Source organism: Orcinus orca, chromosome 11 (assembly GCF_937001465.1).
Source record: "Orcinus orca chromosome 11, mOrcOrc1.1, whole genome shotgun sequence".
NCBI classification, from domain to species: domain Eukaryota; kingdom Metazoa; phylum Chordata; class Mammalia; order Artiodactyla; family Delphinidae; genus Orcinus; species Orcinus orca.
Genome location: NC_064569.1, coordinates 85,895,439 through 85,919,903, shown reverse-complemented (window position 1 = coordinate 85,919,903; position 24,465 = coordinate 85,895,439). Strand labels below are relative to the sequence as shown.

At 36.2% G+C, this 24,465-nt stretch overlaps 1 protein-coding gene across 6 annotated transcripts in view; it reads left to right on the top strand.

The window, feature by feature from the left end:
• SLC41A2 (solute carrier family 41 member 2) overlaps nt 1-24,465 on the top strand; it is a 129,285-nt gene that overhangs the window by 63,515 nt on the left and 41,305 nt on the right. For all 6 annotated transcript variants that reach the window (XM_033427576.2, XM_033427579.2, XM_033427577.2 and 3 more), the window contains 2 exons: nt 10,667-10,814; nt 15,802-15,881. In XM_033427576.2, coding sequence (XP_033283467.1) covers nt 10,667-10,814; nt 15,802-15,881 — 228 coding nt within the window. The remainder of the gene's footprint in view (nt 1-10,666; nt 10,815-15,801; nt 15,882-24,465) is intronic.

Genomic DNA, 24,465 nt, shown 5'->3' with positions numbered 1-24,465 from the left:
AAGCCAGAAGCAAACATTTAATCACATATCCTCATATATTTTCATGGATTCTAGACAGATTTATGGTATACTTTAGAATAAATCTAAAGTATATTTGGTTTGTAGAAGTAAGAGTCTCAGATAAATGTTTTTGAACTAAAGAGAGGGCTTTAACCTGTCAAAGGCAGTCATTTTCTACTACTTTTGGAGATATCAAGAGAAGTTTCATGTAGTATATAAAATTACCATAAATTATTTAATGACATAAAAACAATACTCATTAAGACTTGATATGTATGTTAAAGGAAAATTCTCATATAGAAGATAAGATGTGTCTAGTTGAAGTAAGGTGGAAGACAGTAAATGATCAATGGCCCAAATGTAAGATCTTGTTCCCATAAAAAAGAAAAGTGTATTATTTGCAGACTTGGGTACTTAAATTACCATGATGTCAGCTGCCTGCCAAATACCAGGATGTCTCCACAAGTTGAAGCCATTGAAGAATGTTACCATAATAAATATGACAATTGTTATAATGATACAGACTATTACGATATTCCATAAGATAAATCAACTTCTGAGGAATTTATTTTTAAAAATTACACAAGTGATAAACTTATAAAAGACTTAACATAATGTGTTATTCTCTAAAGCTTTCAATATTTTGAGTGTTACAGATGATATATCAGTAGTTTAACTAGATCAGGAAATTTGAAAAGTGAAATGTAATGAGACCATAATTTTGTGAAATAATTTTATTTTTAAATATTGCTTAGCCTTTTCTAGGCCTTTACTTGTCTTCTGAAAGTTGACTCACAGTAATTCAAGATGAATTAATTAAAACAGGGTCTTTTACATTTCGTCTGTATCATTTGTTTCCCTAAAATTATATTTTTTAATGGGCTACTGATTGATTCCTCAGTTAATTTAAAGGTGTTTCTGAAGTGCCAGTTTTGGATTTCTACAATAAAGTGTTTGCATTTTGAGCACTAGGGGGCCTCATAGGACCAGCAGTTGGAAGCCTCTTATTGGAGGTATTCTGAACACAGAGATTAGGCATGGGCATATTTAAATTCCAAGGTCCCATTCATCCTGCTGAGTGGGATGCCTAGCTCTTGGAGACAGTGTTCAATTCCTGAACTATATTGGAAATACTTAGCTGTCTTTAGAGATAAAAAGAGGATTTCATGGCAGCCATACACTTTGGTTATAAATAGAGGCCATGAATTATGTGGCTCTCAAAGAATTGGACATTGAGAAAAGTCTCACTTAACTCCTCACGTAGAGCTTTGGATATTCAGAAATGACTGAACAGCTCCGCTGGCGTTCTGTTAGCTTCGGTACAAGCTCACTCTACATTCATTCAGTGTGCTACCTTTCTTTCACTCCTGATAAAACGTGCTGATTTCTGATATCTGAAGTAAATATGGAATTCCCCCCTTCTCACCTCTCCAGTTCTCCAAAAAAGGACAAAAGAAACAAAGCTTTGTTTACGGTTACTGACTTTATTTTTGTAGTCACCCTGAGAGGAAGTCTTTATTGCTTAGTGAACAAGGTTAAAGTTTTAACTTGGTGTTCAGGCCTCCTGGAGTCTTCCTTCTCAAGCTCCTGCCTGCTCCTCCCTTTCTTGTACCTCTTGCCTTTCTTGTACTCCAGCCAAACTCAGCCATTTACTGATTCTCATACGCCACCTGTGATTTTTGTCTTTTCTTTCTTATGTCATTCCCCTCCTCCATGAAGGCCAGTCAGAATCCTCATTTTTCAAAACTAAATTCATATATTTCCCTAATCTTAGGTAATTTTTTCTCCTCTGAATTCCTATAGCACTTTATTGACACTTCTCTTAAGTCATTCTTTATATTTGGCCAGTCATTATAGCTTTTTAAGTAAATGTAGTATCTTCCCTTATGATGGTATAAGCCTCTTGAGGACAAAACTGTGTCTTTATTTTATTTATTTGTTTTGTTGACTCCATAGTGCCATATACATAGTGGATGTTAAATAAATAGCACTTCACCAAATGTTTTATTCCTTTTGAAAGCTATCCAATTAATGTGAATAGAAATTATTTAGGAAGTGGTATATGTATGGAAAATGAAGGAGAGTTATCCCTCTAAATGACTTTGCCACAGTACCTGTCCAATAACATAATAAATTGTAATGAAAAAAATGATCCTTTCAATGAGGACATAGTATTAGGAAAATAGAGTATACTGCCTTAGCAGAAAGTATTTAGACATTAGTATCACCATAAAAAAATAAAAATGGCAACATGTGGCTAGAAAAAATCTATTTCAAATGAAAATAGAAGAGGAAGGACTTCCTTGGTAGTCCAGTGGTTAAGACTTCAACTTCCAATGCAGGGGACACAGGTTCAATCTCTGGTTGGGGAGCTAAGATCCCACATGACTCACAGCCAAAAAACCAAAACATAAAGCAGAAGCAATATTCTAACAAATTCAATAAAGACTTTAAAGAAAAAAATGGTCCATATCAAAAAAAAAAATCTTAAAAAAAAAAGAAAATAGAAGAGGAAATAGAAAGTCAGTTTAGAGAGTAATCTAAGCTCTAGATTATGATATGCTTAGGTATGACTTGTAGAGAAAGTATAAAGGCATTTATTCATCCATATGGTAATCTTTAAACATGTAGTTATTTTTAAAACTATTATAAGGATCTAACGTTGGGCCAGTAACTGAAATACCTGTACACAATGATTGTTGCCTTTTCTTTTTCTTGTATGCATAATTTTAAGAGGATTTTAAAGACTCTTTTTCAATTTTTTATAACTACATGGCTATGTAATTCTTGTATGTACATGATATATACTGATTTGAAAAATTATCAGTTTTTCTCTCTTTAGTCAAGATCTGAGAAGCAAAATGTTGATTCATTTCTCATTCCTCAAGGTTAACTTTAAAAAGATGGCCTAAGAAGCAATAAGCTCTAAGAGCAGTAACAGTCCGCCTCAGATTGTTACTTGGGTCCTGTGGAGACTAACAGGGATATTTACAAAACATTCTAGAGTATCACTGCCTTGATGTGGTGATGTAAGTAGAATGGAAAATTATCGTGCATGTCACTCTTCTACAGAGTTCCGTAGCACCGTATGATCTCAGTTTAGAGTGATTCCTAGAAGGTCAGTCTAGTGAGGAAATTCTGATGGTTATTATAAAGGGCATTTTAAAAAGTGTTTACAACTTTCCATGCCCATTGCTTTCTTGTTTGCACACAAACAGCCAATATATAAAAATGTCACTCATAGCAGCTACATATTTCAGAAGAATTTAGGGTGAAAATAATGAATGCTATTAATGAAATTATGTAACAGCAGTTACAAAATGCCACCAACAATCTAGATAAATGTGAAAGCCATGAATCAAAAAGATGGCAGTTATGTTTCGCAGTTAAGTGGAATCATAGCAGTTTGAACCACTTTAGCCGTGTTAATCCTTACCTTTCTGTAGTTTACCTGTATCATGGAATCAGTACCGAGGTACACAGACATTAATTAGGCTTAAAATTCTACAGTTTTATCTATAGTCCTGTATTCGTTTCCACTGCTGCTGTAACAAATTACCACAGCCTTGTGGCTTAAAACAACAGTAATTAATTTTCGTACAGTTCTGGAGGTCAAAGTCCAAAATGAGTTTGTTATTCAGGGCTAAAATGAAGATGTCGGCAGGGCTCGTTCCTTCTGGAGGTTTCAGGGGGAATCGTTCCTTAACTTGTTTCATTTTCTGGTAGCCGCTAGCATTCCTTGGCTTGCAGCCACATTACTGATCTCTGCTTCTGTGGTCACATTATTTTGTCTTCTGTAGTCAAATTCCTGTCTACTTCCTGCCTATAAGTACACACCTGTGATTACTTTAGGGCTTACTCAAATAATCCAGGATAATCTCCCTATTTCAAAATCTTTGACTTAATCACATCTGCAAAGCCCCTTTTTGCCATATAAGGTAACATTCCCTGGTTCTGGAGATTAGGATGTGGATGTCTTTGAAGACCATTATTCATCCTACCACATTACACAAGATGATATCCCCAGAAATTAATACAAAATATTATTTTGACTAGGGTCATTTAAATGTATTAAAAACGGTCATTTAATTTAGAAGGCAGACACTTTTAGGTTTTGATATTAATGCAGAAGTTCATGGTTGGCTTTTAATCAACCAGTTTCCCTCACTGATTGTGTCATCAGTGGTTTTCTAAAAGTAATTCTTTAATTATCTATAAACACCAATATATCCTAAAAAGAGGAATATTTTAGCACCTTTCTCTTTTTGTATATTTGTAATTTCCACCTAACTATTGGATTAGAATTTAGCCAGGGAAAAGGTAAGAGGGTCCTATACAATTAAACATACGATTTAATTTGGTGGGAGTGGGCATGTTAGATTTGCAGGAAATTGAATACATTTGCAGTAAATCATTTTAGGTATTTTGATTTTACCATGGTTTTCCCATTCTTTTTTTTTAATGTTAAAAAATTTTATTTGGAGATAATTTTAAACTTATAGAATAGTTGCAAAAATAAAATAGTACAAAAAACCCTGTATACCCTGTACCCATGTTCACCAAATGTTAACATTTTACTCCATTTACTTTATCTTTTATTCTGTCCATCTGTCTGTATGAATATATGTATGTTCTTTATATTTTATAACGTTGACATTTTTAAAGAGTATAGTACCCCCTCCTTTTTTTTTCATTGTGGGAATTTTAAAAAATTGAGATATAATTCAATTACATCATACAATTCACCTTTTAAAAGTGCACAATTCCGTAGTTTTGGCATAGTTATAAGATTGTGAAACCTATTATCTCATTCCAGAACATTTTCATCACCCCAAAAAGAAACTTTAGCAGTCACTCCCCATTCCACCCTCCCCCCAGCACTGGCAACCACTAATCTAGTTTCTGTCTTTGCCTATTTTAGACATTTCAAAAAATGGAATCATATAATATGTGACCTTTTATATCCAGTTTCCTTCAATTAGTACGTTTTCAAGGTTCATGCTTTAGCATAAATCAGTTCTGAATACCATGCAGTACTGAATAATATTTCATTGTATGGGTTAATAATATGGCTGACTAATATTCCATTGTATGGATATATCACATTTTGTTTATCCATTTACCATTAGTTGGACATTTGGGTTGCACCCACTTTTTGGCTGTTATGAATAATGCTGCTTTGAACATTGTCGTACATGTTTTTGTGTGAACGTATGTTTTCAACTCTATTGGTATATACCTAGGAGTGGAATTTCTAGATCATATGATAACTCTTTAACTTTTTGAGGAACTGCCCACTCATTATTTTTTATTTCTTTCCTGAGAAATTTTTCCCCCTCTTTGACAATCCAGGGCAATGATTCTGGAGTTAGGATGGTGAGCGTTTTCTTCAACTTAGGATGTCCTTCCAGAGATGTGATGTTGAGAATAAATTAAAAGCCTGGCATGGTGCTCCTCTCTTTACCTGAAGATGAAAATACTAAGACAACCTAGCAGAATAGTTCTTTTCAGTTGTGTTTAGTGGGTTTTAATGCTTTTAGTTTGCTGTTTGAGTCTATAAAGAGATTGTTGGTAACCTTAGTTGTTTTAGGAGGTAAGAATGCTTCCTAATTGGAATGTTATTTATCCCTATCTAATGGTTTAGCAAAGAGAACTGGAAATCCATCCAATAAAAGTTTCTTCATGTTTTAAAAAGCTATGGAGAAAATGACTCTATATGTAGCACTAGTTATGTCCCTTTAAATGGAAGGAAATATTTAAATGAATTTTGTTAGCACAATTATTTTGAAGATGTGTTGGCAAATCCAGCTAAAACCATGAGTGTAAAATTTGTTTGGGTATTATTTTAATATTTATAGTAATTGTTCCTACCTGATTTGAAAAAAATTGAGTTTCTATTTAATTTAAACATCTTAATCATAGGTGAGGAGATTTTTAAATATGTTAAAATGATAAAATATAAAATTCAGTCCAAGAGAAGGGTGTGAATAACAGTTGAAGAATTTTGTGAGACATCAGAAAAATTTAGTAACATTTAACTTAAATCTAAGGCTGTAGGCTACAAAGACTGTGAGATCAACTCTGTGTTTAAGTTATGAATTCCCTACCATACAAAATGTGTATTAGAGTCCTTGAGAAAAATGCAGGAATGTCCTGGCTGAGATGTCTGACAATAAGAAAAGCTCGATCAGCTAAAATGATATTACCAAAAATGTCTTGGGATGATGCAACTGTTTCAAGAATGGGTAGGCAACTTTTAACCCTAGGGAGATTTAGAACTAAGTATAAAAATATTTGAGAATCAAATTTATGGTATGAATGATTTTATGGTAAAGAGGCAGTACACATTTTTAAATATACTTGTTACTTAGCCCATTACAGTAACATGCCAGTCTTCTGATTCCATTTTAAAAGTAATGATTATGTAATTAATTTATTCTTGTGATTGTTAAATAGAAATCTTACCAAATTTATATACATTGCATGAATATTTATGAAAACATAAGACTCACCATATTTGTACATATAATTTATTAGATTTAGAAAGGTTACTTTAAGTACTAGGAAACTTTTGTGAGATAAGTGAAATGTCTAAAGTAAATAGAATATTTCCTGGTATTTAACTAGGTTTATAAATGCAACCAAATATAATTTCAAACTCTTAAAAATAATTTTTGATTGGATGTTAGACATTGTGAATGTAATGTTAAGTGCTTGACTGTTTTTTCCTTACAGAGTATTTGTTCTGCTTTTTGCTTTTTTTAAAAGATTGAAGTATAGTTAATTTACAGTGTTGTGTTAGTTTCAAGTGTACAGCAAAGTGATTGTTATACATATACATACATACATACATATATATATATACACTTTTTCAGATTCTTTTCCATTATAGGTTATTACAAGATATTGAGTATAGTTTCCAGTGCTATACAGTAGGTCTTTGTTGTTTGCCTGTTTTATATATAATAGTGTGTATATGTTAATCCCAAACTCCTAATTTATCTCTCCCCCCATCCCCCCACCCCTCTCCCCCTCCATCCCCCCACCCCTCCCCCCTCCATCCCCTTTGGTAACCATAAGTTTGTTTCCTGTGTCTGTGAGTCTATTTATGTTTTGTAAATAAGTTCATTTGTATCATTTTTTTAGATTCCACATATAAGTGATATAGTATGATATTTGTCTTTCTCTGACTTACTTCACTTAGTATAATAATCTCTAGATCCATCCACGTTGCTGCAAATGACATTATATCATTCTTTTTATGGTTGAATAATATTCCATTGCATATCTTCTTTATCCATTCATCTGTTGATGGACATTTAGGTTGATTCCATGTCTTGGCTATTGTAAATAGTACTGCAATGAACATTGAGGGTGCATGTACCTGTTCGAATTATGGTTTTCTCCGGATATATGCCCAGGAGTGGGATTGCTGGATCATGTGGTAACTCTATTTTTAGTTTTTTAAGGAACCTCCATACTGTTCTCTATAGTGGCTGTACCAATTTACATTCCCACCAACAGTGTAGGAGGGTTCCTGGTTCTCCACACCCTCTCCAGCATTTATTATTTGTAGACTTTTTAATAATGGCCATTCTGACTGGTGTGAGGTGATAACTCATTGTAGTTTTGATTTGCATTTCTCTAATAATTAGCGATGTTGGGCATTTTTTCATGTGCCTGTTGACCATTTGTATGTCTTCTTTGGAGGAATGTTTATTTAGGTCTTCTAACTATATTTTGATTGGGTTGTTTGTTTTTTGGATATTAAGCTATACGAGCTGTTTGTATATTTTGGAAATTAATCCCTTGTCAGTCACATCATTTGCAAATATTTTCTCCCATTCTGTGGGTTGTCTTTTTGTTTTGTTTATGGTTTCCTTTGCTGTGCAAAACCTTTTAAATTTAATAGGTCCCATTTGTTTATTTTTGTTTTTGTTTCCATTACTCTAGGAGACAGATCCAAAAAAATATTGCTGCAATTTATGTCAAAGAGTGTTCTGCCTACATTTTCCTCTAGGAGATTTATAGTATCCAGTCTTACATTTAGGTCTTTAATCCATTTGAGTTTGTTTTTGTACGTGGTGTTAGAGAATGTTCTAATTTCATTCTTTTACATGTAGCTGTCCACTTTTCCCAGCACCACTTATTGAAGAGACTGTCTCTTCTCTATTGTATGTTCTTGCCTCCTTTGTTGTAAATTAATTGACCATAAGTGCATGTTTTTATTTCTGGGCTTTCTATTCTGTTCCATTGATCTATACGTCTGTTTTTGTGCTGGAACCATACTGTTTTGATTACTGTAGCTTTGTAGTATAGTCTGAAGTCAGGGAGTGTGATTTTTCCAGCTTTGTTCTTCTTTCTCAGGATTGCTTTGGCTATTTGGGGTCTTTTCTGTTTCCATACAAATTAAAAAAAAATTTTGTTCTAGTTCTGTGGAAAATGCTATTGGTAATTTGATAGGGATTGTGTTGAATCTGTAGATTGCCTTGGGTGGCATGCTCATTTTAACAGTATTGATTCTTCCAATCCAAGAATACAGTATATTTTTCCATCTGTTTGTGTCGTCTTCAGTTTCTTTCATCAGCATCTTACAGTTTTCATGGACCTTTTTCTTGTAGGCAGCTGTTTGTGGATTAGTTTGAGCCTTACAGGGCTTGGTTTTAAGCTTCACTGGACTAGATCTAGCTGTGATCATATAGTGGCTAGTACCCTGCATTGTGGAATAGATCTAGAGTAGACATTACAATAGGGCTAGCCCTACTACTAAGAAGTATCCCTTCTTTGGTCTCCACTGAATGTTCTCAGTTTTCAAAGAGGCGCTCCTATCTAGGGGGTTAGATCTCAAATGACTTCTAGCCCTTTGTACACTCTGGGAATTTTTTTAGTTTACAAATCCCCAATTGTCTTGGCTTAGCCTTGTGGAATTCACCCTATGCATGCATGGCTTGGTATTCAGTTTGCAAGCTCCCTCTCTAATAGCTTCCTCTTCTCCAGTGTTCTTCCCTGTAAATTCCTGCTGCCTTAGACTCACTCTGCTGAAATTCTCCCTTCCTGAGCTGTGGTCTGGAATGTGCCTTTAGTCAGAAAGCTCAGGCTATTGTAGGGCTTATCTCATTTCTTTCCCCTCTCTCAGGGATCACAGTCCTGCAATACCAGTTGTCAGTGTCTGAAAACAGTTTACTATCTATCTATCTACATATATTTATAAATCTTCTAGTAATTTCCAAAAGCACATTTCAGATTTTGCTCAGAGATGGCATACATCATGTCTACAAAGCTAGACAAATAGCCAAGCCCAAAGTCAATAAGCTTTCCTAAACTCTATAGGAAAGCATTAACAAGAATGGGGAGAGAATGAATAATTATGATCAAGTAAGGCAATCTACCACAGAGAGGTATAAAAAAATATCCTGGCACTCTGTTATCTGAGTATATCACAAGTAGAAAGATGCTAATAACAATGGCAATGATGATTATGTTGCTAGTAAGTGTTCAGTAAATGTTAACTATGTGCCTGGGTGCTATTCTAGTTAAATTACATGTGTTAATTCTCTTAAGACTCACAATAACCCCATGAAATAGTTATAATAATTTTTATCATTTTATAGATAAGGAAATTTAAATTTATAGAAGTTAAATTTCTTCTTTTTAAATTTTATTTTTTTATACAGGAGGTTCTTATTATTTATCTATTTTATACAATATTAGTGTATATATGTCAATCCCAATCTCCCAATTCATCCCATACCACCAGCCCCCACCACTTTCCCCTCTTGGTGTCCATACGTTTGTTCTCTACATCTGTGTCTCTATTTCTGCCCTGCAAACCAGTTCATCTGTACCATTTTTCTGGGTTCCACATATATGCGTTAATATACGATATTTGTTTTTCTTTTTAGAAGTTAAATTTCTCGTCCAAGGTAAGTTGTAACATCAGATGTGAAACTAAGTAGTCTGGCCAAACTCTGGTTTGCATATTTTTGCATATTAAAGGTTCTGAGTAATTTTGTGAAGAAATCTGTTTATTAAACCTAGTATTTCAATTTCATTTTGGATATTGGAACACTATTCAGAATTAGGAGGATATCTATTATCAATCCATTGGCCAATATTCCATGGAATGCTTGTGCTATAAGATCCTGATGGGTAAAAACAATGTCCTATTAGACTTTATAGTTTGGAGTTAAGAGCACTAACTTCAGTGTCAGACAGATGTCATTTTCTCCCAATTCTTGCTGTTTCTTAGTGGTGTTCTTAAGCTCCTAAGCCTCAGTTTCTTCATAAGGTAGGAATGAGTTTCTACCTCATACTTGTGAGGACAATTAAGTGAGACAATGAACATAAAGCATTTAGCACAATATTTGGAAAATGGTAGGAGCCAAGTAATGTTAGATTTTTTACTGTTGTTACTCTTGTTATTATTACTGTTGTTGTTCACATCTAGGTCACATAACTATTTCAATAAATGTTGAATTAATGTGTTAGCTTTCAGTTACATTATTTAACATTTTTACCTTATCTATAGTTTTCAATTTGTTTGAAATTTATAGAAAGTATATAGCATGAGTGTGTTTGATAACATATCTTCTGGTAAACTTTTAATACTTACATTTGCTATATGGTTATAAGAGAGATTGAAATGTTGTCTCTTTTTGAATTTTAGAGACCTATTACTACATTCCTCCATTAGTTGGTGTCTTTTTCTTGGCTCTAACTCCTATCTGGATTATAATAGCTGCCAAACATCCAGCCACAAGGACGGTTCTGCACTCAGGCTGGGAGCCTGTGATAACAGCTATGGTTATAAGTAGGTTAGTATTAAAGTGTGTGTTTGTGCGTGCGTGTGGGGGGCAGTTATTCTATATGCATGTATCTATGTATATATTAAAACAAACCAATTGCCTGTTTTTATTTCTTAGGTCAATCATTTTATACAGTCGGTTCTTTATTATCCCAAGTAATAGGGATATAGTGACAAGAGTTATTGAAATCAGTGGATGTATGGAACCTCATTTGCTACCAGTTTCAAACTTTTCCCCAACCAAATCCTTACCAGATTGATGATTAAAATTTAGTGGTGTTTGTCTTTGTCTGTGTGAGTTTTAACCTGACAAGGACATCACTTATTTTGAACAGTAAGTGCTCGGATAAGTATCAGAAAACCTTAGAAATGTACATACCATTTGACTACGCCACTTCTAGGACTCCGACAGGACTTAAAGATATAATTATGGATCTATGCAAGTGATTAAGTTGTAAGGATCTTCATCACAGTGGAATGTTTAATAACAAGAGAGAGAGAACACCTTAGATGTCTAGCAATCAGATGTTGATTGAATAAATTGTGGCATAGTCACAAAATGAAATATTAGTCAGCCATCAAGAGTAGCATTGCAACATTCCTTTGATGTGGAAAGGTGTTCGTTATACATTTGGTGAAAGGAGAAAGCTAGAAAAGAATATGAATTTCCTATTAAAGATGGTAGATTGACACGTTTATCTTCTTCCTTATTGAAGCTATTAAAATGACAGTAAAAGAATAAAAAAGCTATACAACCACAAAAACAGAAGGGGAGCAGAGAGGACAGTAGGTGAAAGATTTACCAATATCAGTAAGATAGGAATCGGTTCTATGGTTGTTAACTGAACTATCAGAATGAAAAAAGCTAAAACCTAACTGCCTGCAGGACAAGGGGACACCGATAAGAAGCAAGCTGAACTGAGCCTCAGAAACCCCAAAAGGTGGAGGATTTAGAGACACTAAGAACTTCTGAAAGCTGAAATGAAGGGGATTGGTTGAAAGTTAAAGTAAGAAGCAATTAGAACCTAAAAGCCCTTTGCTAGCTTGACCACCCAGGTGACTGCCTCCTCCCATTCTATAGAAGACAAGAATTAACCCTGGAGAGGGTAAATCATAGAGCCTCTGGATTTAGAATCACCTGCACCAGTGAGGCTGTGGATTAAACACTGTATAAAAAACAAGAATTAAGGAAAAGTCTACATGCTGAACAATGAAAACCCAATCCCACTTCCTTTTCTTTTCTCATAGAATGCTGGCACTCTGGCTTTTACCCCCAGGCAAAAAATTAGATAATTCCTTTCTGGGGAAGCTCATCAGCTCAAAAGAAAAACCTGCAAAAACTGACCCTGTGGATCCTTTAGTGAAAGAGCTACATGCCCATCTGATCATTCTTCAGTGAGGCCCGCCTGCTGACAAGTTCTGCGCTTGTGCACAGAGAGCTCCAGATATGCTTTGCAGTATCCTTTAAGGAGGAGCAGACAGTAAACGGTCGCCAGACATTTGGTTAAGGCTTTTAACATGACAGAGACAAAAAAAAAACAAAAACGTTCCCCCAAAATTGCAGGCATAGTTGAAAAGTCTCCAAAAACGATCACCAGTATCCTCAGAGAAATTAGAGAAGTTATGGCATCTATAATGTAAGAACAGAATTTTCTAATAAGGAGGATTTGAAAAATTGGAAGAGCTCTTGGGAATATAAAAATGTATAAATAGTAGAAACAAAAAGAATCAGAAGAAAAATCTTGAGGGTAGAGTTGAGGAACTATCCTGGAAAGTAGACCAGAAAGCAAAGAGGTGGACAATCGGAGCAAACAATAAGGAGAGGAAATTATCAAAGAAATAATACAAGAAAATTCCCCAGAATTGAAGAACATGGGCTTCCAGATTTAAAAGGCCCCCTGAGTACCTCGCACAATGAGTAGGAGGGACCCCAAGCAAAGCACATTATCATAAATCCCAAAAGCTTCCAGAGAGGAAAGTCCAGTTGCATATAAGGGATTGGGAATTGGAATGATGTCCAGCTGCAACACCAAGTGATTCCCTCACAATTCTGAGGGAAAATTGTTTTGAACATAAAACATGCTCACTGTATCAAGCAAACATAAGCGTAGACTCAAGAAGCTTTCAGACATGCAGGATCTCAAAAAATTTATTTCCCGTATACCCTCTCATATAAAAGCTGAGAGAAGATGTCTATCAAAATGAGGAAATAATCAAGAAATAAGATGACACGGGAATGAGGAAACCTGTGACAACATGTGGTTCATTTTTCTATGATGTAGATTGTGTTTTCCTGGAGGATTTGGTCAACAGGATCCCATGAAATGTTGGGACCTGGTCATAGTACATAAACCAAGACCCATCGTGGGGAGGTGAAGGGAAGGTACAGAATGACAGCTGAGCATCAGACCTACAGAGCAACTGTCCAGGTTGGCAAGACAGTGACCTTAAGAAGGAATGTCTCTAAGGGAAAAAAAAGGGAACTGATTGGTTACCTAATGAGTATGTATTCAGAGGCCATTCATTAACTTTGTTCCAAATTTGATTCTGAATTAGTAATAAGTACCTAAAAAAAATTAAGAAAAATATGAAACAAGGCAAAACAGTACAAATGGGGAGATCTCAACACACTTTGTGGCCCAGTTGTGAATAATGATTTCACTGTTAAAATAAAGTAAAACCTAAATATTTCACCAAAAATTATAATATAACCAGATTGGCAGGATAGAGGAAGGAAGGGAATTGTGAAGGGACTAATGTGGGGAGGGAAGGGTAAGAGAGACTAAATGCTCACCTGCCATAGTGGACGTCATTAGGTAAATGTCTAAAATTAAAAATCAAGAAATAGTATAAACATGCTGTTTAGAAATAGAGGATTAAATGCCAGAAGAAACAGTTAAAGAAGTTAAAAAGAATTGCTAGTGGAGAGCAGGATGTGTTGTTAGGGCTAGGGGCTATTTTATAAGCTTTGTGGTACTTTCGCCTTTTAAATGATGCACGTATGTTTGTTTGATAAAAATCAAATTTAATACAAGTGAAGAACTCTACTTTTACAATTTGAGTTTTTATTTTTAAAAATATACATGTTTTGGACTTCCCTCGTGGCTCAATGGTTAAGAATCCGCCTGCCAATGCAGGGGACACAAGTTCGAGCCCTGGTCTGGGAAGATCCTGCATGCCACGGAGCAACTAAACCCGTGCGCCACAACTACTGAGCCTGCGCTCTAGAGCCCGTGAGCCACGACTACTGAGCCCCCGTGCCACAACTACTGAAGCTCGTGAACCTGGAGCCCGTGCTCCACAGCAAGAGAAGCCACTACAATGAGAAGCCCGCACACCGCAACGAAGAGTAGCCCCCGCTCACCTCAACTAGAGAAAGCCCGCGTGCAGCAACAAAGACCCAACACAGCCAAAAATAAATAAATTTATTTTAAAATATATATATATGTTTAAAAATGTCTGGGAGGCTATATATCAACATGGTAACAGTATAACCCTGAATGATGTAACTGTGGTTGATTTTTTTTTTTTTTTTTTTTTGCGGTACGCGGGCCTCTCACTGTTGTGGCCTCTCCTGTCACGGAGCACAGGCTCCGGACGCGCAGGCTCAGCGGCCATGGCTCACGGGCCCAGCCGCTCCGCGGCATGTGGGATCTTCCTGGACTGGGACACGAACCCGTGTCCCTTGCATCGGCAGGAGGACTCTCAACCACTGCGCCACCAGGGAAGCCCTATGGTTGATTTTTCTTCTTTTTGTTTGTATTTTCTAATTTTTCTATGATAAGTTTTTATCACCTGGGTAATAAAAATATTTTAAAATTATTTTAGCAAGTGTTCATGTTATATACACAGCATGATCTGTGTGTTTTGGCATGGAGATTTATTCTTTGACATATAACTAGTTTATTCTATGAAATACATAGTTTTTTAAATTACGTAGTAAAATATTTCTAAGGATGACTGTTTTTAGACTTTATAGTATACTTTTTAATGGGAACTCCTAGCAGTTTAGGCATATTTAGCCATTCATTTATATTATTAAAGAATTAAAATAGTAAAGATTTAATAATTTCCTAATTTAACTATCAGGTAGTGGTAAGAACATTTGATCTGATAGTTGACCATCAACCCTGTTCTCTGACAGCATATAGTTCATTTTTCTGTAACGTGAATTGCATTTTCCTGGAAGATTTGGCAACAGGATCCCATGAAATACTGGAACTGACACTGTTTTATAGTACGTAGACCAACAGACTGAAGTTAACCAATTGTTAATGGTCTTGGAAACAAACAAACAATTGTTAATGGTCTTGGAAACAAACAACCAAAAAATCTCCAAGCTCCATTGAGACACTGAGAGTGTGTATCTTGCCACTGTATAGCTGTATGTTATTTTTCCAGACCTCTGTTCTTCAGATCAGCTCTTTCTATGGCTGCAACTCATTGTTTTAATTTACCAATGGTCAGACACTGTAATCTACTATATCTAGTTTTAACACAATAAAAGTCATCTCTTTAATGGCTTGCTTACTTCAAATATGAAAAGATACTCTTTAAACCTTTTTTTAAATTATAAGGGTAATAAATGCACATGGTTTTTAAAAAACTAATAAGTACAGAAGGATACAAAATGACCATGAGTCTCCTGTCAGTGTCACCTGTAGGGGTGGACATTGTTAATAATTTCTTACATGTCCTTCCAGACATTTTAATGCACTTAAAGTATATGCTTTTTTCCTTTTTACGTGTAACGTATGTAAACATGTAGACCAGAAGGAGAGCCCTGAAACGTGGGGTTACAGCTTATGCCATGTTTTGTTTTCACCATTTTGCTTTTGACAGTGATTTTTACTTTGAATATTTTTTCTTTTTATTCAATTTTTCAAATGTCTAAATATTTTATGTTTAAAAATAGGGGTGTTTGTATATAAAGAACAACTTCCAATTAGTACATTTCCTTTCCTCTTCCCTAAATTATATGCTTTTGCTTCTTTCAGCATCGGGGGCCTTATTCTGGACACAACTGTATCTGACCCAAACTTGGCTGGGATTGTTGTTTACACACCAGTTATTAATGGTAAGAATTAGATACACTGTTTCATAATGATATCCTATCTCTCTATATCCTTAGGTACAAACAGGAACCTTTGAGTTCAGATTTTAAGAGGTCTGTCTTCCCATTCTATTCATTTGATTTTCAATCCCAGGTTGTTGCTCATGGTGGAAACTACACTGTATGTTCTCAGTATGCAGAACACATTTTTGAAAAGAACTCTCACTTAATCTTATCTCTAGATATTAGTTTGAGAATCAGACATACCTGATTTTTAAGATTCCTGTGGCAAAATAGGATATTCCAATTCTATATTATCATTAACTTTGGGCTTACCTGCTTTCTTGTGCTGCTGTGTTGCTGTCCCTGTCAATTTTTGTGGATAAATTAGAGTTAGCTAGGTTTAAGCATTGCTGGAGTCAATTCACTCCATTAAAATCTATCACTCCTCTGTTGATCCCTTTCAAACCTGCCTTATATTTTTTCTTATCTATAAAATGGGAATTATAATACTTAAATTCACAGGGGTTTTTATATAAATTCCATTTAAAAAGACAGATTTAATCCAGTCCTACTGGCTTTTGGGCTGGCATTCACTAAATTGGATTTTGGTATAGCCTAAACCAATATAATTTAAAATAATGCTACCTGGGGAAAACTGTATCACAGGATATATGACACATTTAATATAAATTACTTTTGTATATTTATGAATAAGAAAATATGATATACAAAGGCAACTTCTCTAAAATCTAATTTCATATCTACAATTTTTACTGAACATTTTAATTTTGGGGTACCTGAACAAATTTCCCCTAGAGATGCCCCTCCCAGTTTTCCTGGTAGCACCATTCTCCCCATCACCTGCCCTTAACATCATGGACCCATTTGATTCAACCTGGCTCTTTCATCCTCTTTGAATAGATAATGACCAAATCTTGTCTATTTGTACATTAACATAATTCACTTGTTCATTTATTTATATAACAAGTATGTCTTACTACTGTAGTCTACTAATGTCTCAGTTCAACCATCATTCAAGTAATAAAGTAGGCTTCCTGACTCACTCCCTATTCAGTGCAAGTTGAACGTCACTAGTAGATGGGTCTACCGTAAACATTGTTTTTATTACATTAGTTTTAAGCTGATGAACTTGACAGTGGTTTCCTCCTGCCTGTCAAATCAAATTAGAACTCTTCTGCCTACCTATCAAGACTCTCTCTATATGCTCTTGGATGCACACAACTTTATCCTTTATCATTGCGACTTGCTTCTTGCATTGTGGCCATACAGAGATCTAATTTTCACTGCCTGGAATAACTATCACTTTCTTTCCCCCTGTCCGAATCCTCTCAGTGACTATTACTTGATGAATTCACTAGCATGAATATTACCCAACAATGACTGTTAGAACTGTATTGCCCAGCATCTCAGTGAGAAATTTAACTTAAATTACAACCCCGTTATTAGTAAGATTTTAGTGAGTATCTCTGTTATTTTGCCTTTTACAAGAAACAGTTTGCTAAAGTGCCCTCATTGGAAGTCTGTGCATGGCATGGCATAGTGGTAAAATCTTTTTTCTATCTCAGTAAGTAAACCTCTTAGTTGGGTATCACAGTGAACACATTTTATGTTACATTATGCTCTTTAAAAACATTGATTGAGAAGATTCACTCCATGCTTCTCAAAAAAGTTGTAACTTCTGAGAACTGAATTTCGTTTTAAGTGTGCTGAGACATACTATTTAAAAGACCCCTCCCTGTTTTATCACCATCGTCATCATCTGCTATTTTTTCCATATTTATTTACTTATTTATTAATTTATTTTGGCTGCACTGGGTCTTCGTTGCGGCATGCGGGATCTTTAGTTGCAGCATGTGGACTCTTAGTTGCGGCATGTGGGCTTCTTAGTTGAGGCATGCGGACTTCTTTAGTTGCTGCATGCGAACTCTTAGTTGTGGCATGCATGCGGGAACTAGTTTCCCACCAGGGACCGAACCCAGGCCCCCTGCATTGGGAGCGCAGAGTCTTACCCACTGTACCACCAGGGAAGTCCCCATCATTTGCTATTTAGTGAGTACCTACTCTGTGGCAGATTACTTTTAGTTCTTTTATGCATGTTATGTTATTTAATCCTCAAATAAAGATAAGGTCTCATATCTAGCAAATGGTGGTTTAAACCCAGATCTGCTTGATATCCCAAAGCCTGTGACTTCTTTCCTTCAAAATGAACAGCTACTAATTTATCTGTTATATTAGATACGGGAATACACACTTTGTTTAAAGTAAGGCATATCTGTGTTGATACTGTGATGAGGGTATCTTTTAATGCTTATTAACATCTCTCAGAACCAGTAACATTTTTAAAAAATATATTTCATGTAACGATAGTTCTCGAGGTGTTGAAAAGTGAGTTCTGTGGTCAGCTAAGTTTTGGAAACATTAGGTTAAAAAGATTTCTTTTCCACAGGATGCTGTGAGTCTCCCCTTCTGGAACTTTTGTTAGAGAGGGGTTGGAATTTCTGGATCTAATCTTCTTTCTAAACCCTAGACCATACTTTGAGAACTACTGATCTAGGTCTTATTATATCTTTATCACAGTCTACTTTCAAATAATAATATATCACTTTACATAAAGGATAAGAACCTTATATTAGTATACTTGGATTTTCACTCTTTCTTATGGGCTCTTTTTGTCATACGTTTTACTTTGCTATAAATCCTATAACATTATTTTTGCTTTAAACAAGTATGTTTTAAAAAGATAAAAAACGAAGGGGTGGTATCTTGTACATTTCCCCAGATTTTTCACACTTTCAGCACTCTTCTTTCCTTTGTGTAGATTCGTATTTCCACCTGGCACTGCCTTCCATCTTCCAGAAGAAGCACCTTTAATGTGTCTTACAGTGCAGCTCTGCAGAGAAAACAGAGGCTTTAGGCAGGTGTCTCCCAGCTTCCTTCTCCTTCCTTTCCCTTCAGCTCTAACAGTGTCTACTCTTAACCTTTTTCACTCCATCTCAGAAGAAGAGCAGACTCTTTTATCTAAGACCATTACACCTCCAATGGGATCCTTACTCTCAGTTATCTTAACTTTTCCTGTACCTTCCATACCTTCCTCTCTTCCATCTTTCCTCTTTTTTTTTTCATCTTTCCTCTTTAGTTTACAATTGTACTCGACTCTTTCGTTCTAAATCACCTTTCCCACAGTGTTCTGCCTTCTCAAGCTTCTGTTTTCTCCCTTCTACTCTTTACAACCAAACTTTTCAAAGTGTAGCCTGTACTTGTAAAATTTCTTACAATGTCTTCCATCCCTCTCACTCTACATAACTTTTTTTGCTGAGCTCCACAGTGACCCCCTAATTACTTTATCCAGTAACTTGTTTTCAGTCTTCATTCTGTTCAGCTGTTTGATACTAGTTAATCTGCCCTTTTGCAACTCTCCCAATTCTCCTCCCATTCTCTGAAAATTCTTCTCCATTTTCCTTCACTAACTCCTCCTTTCTAACTGCCTCTTTAAGTATGTGTATTCTTCCAGACTCTGTTCTTGATCATATTCTATTCTCACTTTTCACCTTCTTTATGAGGGATATTGTCTAGTTCAGAGGTTTTCAAAGTGTGGTCCCCAGACTAGCAGCATCACCTGGGATCTTGTTAGAAATGCAGATTCTCAGGCCTCAGCCCAGACCTCCCATGTCAGAAAGTCTAGTGTAGAACCCAGCAATTGATTCTGACACATGCAAATGTTTGAGAACCATTTGTCTTAGTTATGTGACTTCAGCTCTCTATCCCCTGTCTCGACCTTCATTCACTTCCAGATCCATACTTTAAACAGATATTTCCACATGGAAGATCCCAAGCTCCAAATTGAACTCATTATCTTCCCCCCAAACCTGCTCTTCCTTCCCGGTTTCCTGTCAGTTAGTGGTATTATTATCTACACAAACAAAACATCCCAAAGTCACATACTCCCTTTCTCTAAATGCTCTCTCTTTTTATCTGCTCTTGAAATACCTTCTGAGTTAGTCTCAACCCTTTGTCTCCCCGTGCTCCCTGGTTTTTGTTCATTCATCTTCCCTGGGTACATCTGCATAAATTGTCTCCCTGCCTCTACTATCACCCAGTGTAACCTGTCTATGCTCCATACTGCTGTTAGAGTTAGCTTCCCGATCAACAAAGCTGATCCTGTCCCTTGCTTACGTAAAGATCACAGTTACGTTTCCTGGAGATAAAGTACAAATTATCTAGCGTAATATACTCAGTAAGCCCAATCTGCCCTAAAAGCACCCTCTCTAATCTCATTTCTCCACCACTCCACCAATTCTTAAAACTCTCATCTTGTTGAATTTTTGTTGCTTTCTCAAAAAGATCATGTCATTTCTCTATACCATTCCTTTGTACCTGATGTTCCCTCTGTCTCACTTCCCTTCTTTTACTTACCAAGTTCTGCTCATTCATTCAGACCCAATTAAAATGTCACCTCTTCTGCAAAATAGTTCCCTTTGGGAATTCCCTGCCAGTCCAGTGGTCAGGACTCTGCACTTTCACTGCCGAGGGCATGGGTTTGATCCCCAGTTGGGGACCTAAGATACCGCAAGCCATGCGGCATGGCCAAAAAAAAAAAAAAGTTCTCTTTTCTATGCTTCCACAGCATACTTTTAACATACATAATTATTTTGTATGATGATTCTTTTTGTATGACTCTCTAGTGCCTAGAGATAGTGCCTAGCATGTTAGGATTTGGTAATTGCTGGATGAATAAATGCATGAGTTTAAGGAACATGCTTTGTTTTGCTGCAAAGTACATGTCACCGAATTTGAAGTTATCTTATTAAATAACACAACTTAGATTATACCCGAAACATTTCATATACTTAGGAACTGGTGAAGTGCATTAAAAAAAGGCAAAAAAATAAATAAATAAATAGAAAAACGGTTCTTACTATTCGTATAAAAAACTAGCAGTGATGGCAACGTTTATTACTTTCCTTAACAATTTCTCCTGCGTGTAACCATAGAAATTGGTTTCTCAGCATTTCCTCCTCTTTGGTGTATTCTACAAGCTTTTTAGATAGGAGTGAATATTTATAAATTTATTTATTTATTTATTTTTGGCTGCATTGGGTCTTTGTTGCTGCACACGGGCTTTCTCTAGTTGCATCGAGTGGGTGCTACTCTTCGTTGTGGTGTGTGGGCTGCTCATTGAGGTGGCTTCTCTTGTTGAGGAGCACGGGCTCTAGGCACGTGGGCTTCAGTAGTTGTGGCTCGCAGGCTCAGTAGTTGCAGCTTGCGGGCTCAGTAGTTGTGGCTCACGGGCTCTAGAGCGCAGGCTCGGTAGTTGTGGCACACGGGCTTAGTTGCTCCGCAGCATGTGGGATCTTCCTGGACCAGGGATCGAACCCTTGTCCCCTGCATTGGCAGGTGGATTCTTAACCACTGTGCCACCAGGAAAGCCCGGAGTGAATATTTAGATAGGAGCTCTTTAGATACTGAAAGAAGTTAGCAATCCCAGGAGTGAATATTTTGTGGACAGAAAGAGTTGAGCTAGAGATCAATTGGTTAGAAGAGGGATGAGCTCAGTTAGTGTAGCCAGGGGAAATGACTCAGAAGGAACCATTTCTTCAGTGTTTTGGAAGGCATTTGAGAGTTCAGTTTTTGTTGAGTAGAAGCAATGGCTAAATAAATGAAGGTATAGCCTTAGATAGAATGTTATGAACAATCAAAATTAAAAAATTACATTTCACATAACAACAAAGATGAATTTTAGGAACTTAATATATGTGAATTATCCCATTTCTATAAAGTTCAAAAGCATGTTTAGGAATACACATATATGTGGTCATAACATAGAAAACAAGAGAATGAAAAACACAATTCAGGATAGTTACTCTGATTGACGAGGAAGGACATGGGATTGGGGAGGGCACATAGGGTACTTCAAATGTAAAAATCATGCTGTATTCCTTTTCTTAAATTGGGTGATGGGTACATGGGTGTTTTTGCAATATGGTTATTTATAGCTTATGTGTATTTTATAAATATTATTTCTGTATTTATTAAATATTTAGTACAAAATAAAAATCCTGGAAGTAGCACTTTTAGATTTCTTATTAAATGGTTGACTATGAAAAGAAAAGAATTAGAATAACAGCTAGGTGTCCAAATGAAGAATTTCCAAGGTAGGAGGGATATAGGTATGTTTATTGACAAGGAGGCAAAGGAATAATAGAAAAGGAAAGATGGAGGATGCATGAGAGATGGTGAAGAAGGAAAGGGGAAAGTCCACAGAATGATGGGCTACAAAGTAGCCTTGGAAAGAAAGGATACCCCTTATTACTTCAATGTGGTAAGAAAAGGAGTCCTGAAGAGAGACTAAGGTGAAGGGCCTTACCTATAATGACATTCTCAGTTGTCCCAAGAAGGTAGATAGATCTCCCAACCTGTTTCATGTCGTGACACACACAGAAAATTGTAATATTAGATGGCACACTAGGGAGAAGAAGGAGGCCACTTGGAACCAGAGGCAACCAGCCTGCCCCTGCAGAGCTTCGAAGGTCAGTATCTTGACACAGCTGTAAACTATTCAAGGCATCCTGGTTTGGGAAGTTCCGATCTAGGCAGTGTTTCTCAACCTTTTTTTCATTATGACCCTCTGAGGGAACCATTTAAAACATTTTTTCCCCTAAATGTTCCCACCCATGAAATTTTAATATCACAGATATCCAGTTTATCCATTTCTATACTGTATGTATATCCGTGCTTTATACATAAAATGAGTGAAAAATTTTTTTCTCCCCCCAAGAACAAATTTTTGTCCCCACTAAGAATGCATGATCTAGGGTAAGGGAAGCAGAAAATTTGGAGACCTTGTAAGTCACTCATCAGGTTGCCGACACGTACATTGGAAGGAAGTGGTAGAGGTGAATGTGCCTGCCCTCATTTAGAGGAAAGGGTCTTCACTCTGAGGGGCTTACATGTATTTCTTCTTAAAAAAAAAAAAAAAGAAAAAAATGGAAGACACATCTCCCCTATCCCTTTGCATTTCTTAAAACTAAAAGAGCAGTTGCTGTGTGTGAGTTCTGATAAGGAGTCATGAAAGGAGGAGAGGTGAAAATGCAGAGATGTGTGGAGACGGCCAAAATATGTAGGTATATATGGAAGATACTAGATCTGCTGTGCTGTTGATTATAAGGCTTTGCTTTTGAACAAAATGAACTTTTATTTCAGGTTCCCTTAGGAATGCCCAAAAGAATTATTGACATAATTTGAAATATATTCTATGGTGTGAAATCTATTCTGTGCTAAACATTTGCTGGAAACATATATTTCTAAATTTAATAAAACATGAAGTTGGATTTTAAAGCAGTCCTTTGATGAACCTTCTGAATTTGTTCATACTATCAAACTTTCTGTTATCAGTGGAGCTCATTCTAGCAATAAGGCACTTAGAAATTAGGTCTTATGGATACTGAAAGCTCTCACTAATTAGTATGTTGAAAATCTGTTTTTTATTAATGTTATTAATTTATGTGACAATCTTTAAAAGCGCTCTACTAGCTCTAGTAGTGCAGTTAGTCTGTGAGGAATTTAAGTAATTTAAAAGAAATGCTGGGGGCTTCCCTTGTGGCACAGTGGTTGAGTCCGCCTGCCGATGCAGGGGAGCCTGTGCTCCGCAACAGGAGAGGCCACAACAGTGAGAGGCCACAACAGTGAGAGGCCACAACAGTGAGAGGCCTGCGTACCGCTAAAAAAAAAAGAAATGCTGATAGACTTGCTCTTAATAGAAATGTAGAGTATGTTGTGATAGCGAGAAAGCATTTCTGACATTAAGGGAAGCTATTCAAGGTAATAATTCTGCTATAGTTTAAAAATATAACCGGTGATCATGATGAGATCATGATGGGGTTTTAACTTCATGAGCGGTTAAAACTTTAATAAGTTTCTATACTAATTATGTTAATTAATTTGTCTTTCACATGATGCCTTTAATCTACTTGGAACTGATTTTTGTGTATAGTATGAGAATAGGGGTCCAATTTCAGGGTATTTTTTTGGCATATTAATAACTGTCTTGGTACTATTTATTGAAAAATCTATACCACTCTTTATTGATCTGCAGTACCTCTTTTGTATATCACAGATTTCAAGTGTATGCGTGCGTGTGTGCATGTGTAGTTACCAGGTTAAAAAAGTACCCCTCGGGCTTCCCTGGTGGCGCAGTGGTTGAGAGTCCGCCTGCTGATGCAGGGGACATGGGTTCGTGCCCCGGTCCGGGAAGATCCCACATGCCGCGGAGCGGCTGGGCCCGTGAGCTATGGCCGCTGAGCCTGCGCGTCCGGAGCCTGTGCTCCGCAACGGGAGAGGTCACAGCAGTGAGAGGCTCGCGTACCGCAAAAACAACAACAACAACAGCAAAAAAGTACCCCTCAATTCCTGGTTTGCTAAGAGTTTTTAATAATAAATAATAAAATGATGAATTTTATCAAATTTTCTGCATTTATTCATATAATCATATTATTTTTCCCTTCATTTATTTGTTAATGTACCGTATTATATTTTCAATTATTAAATCAGCCTTATATTCCTAGCATAAATGCAGTTTTGTTGTGGT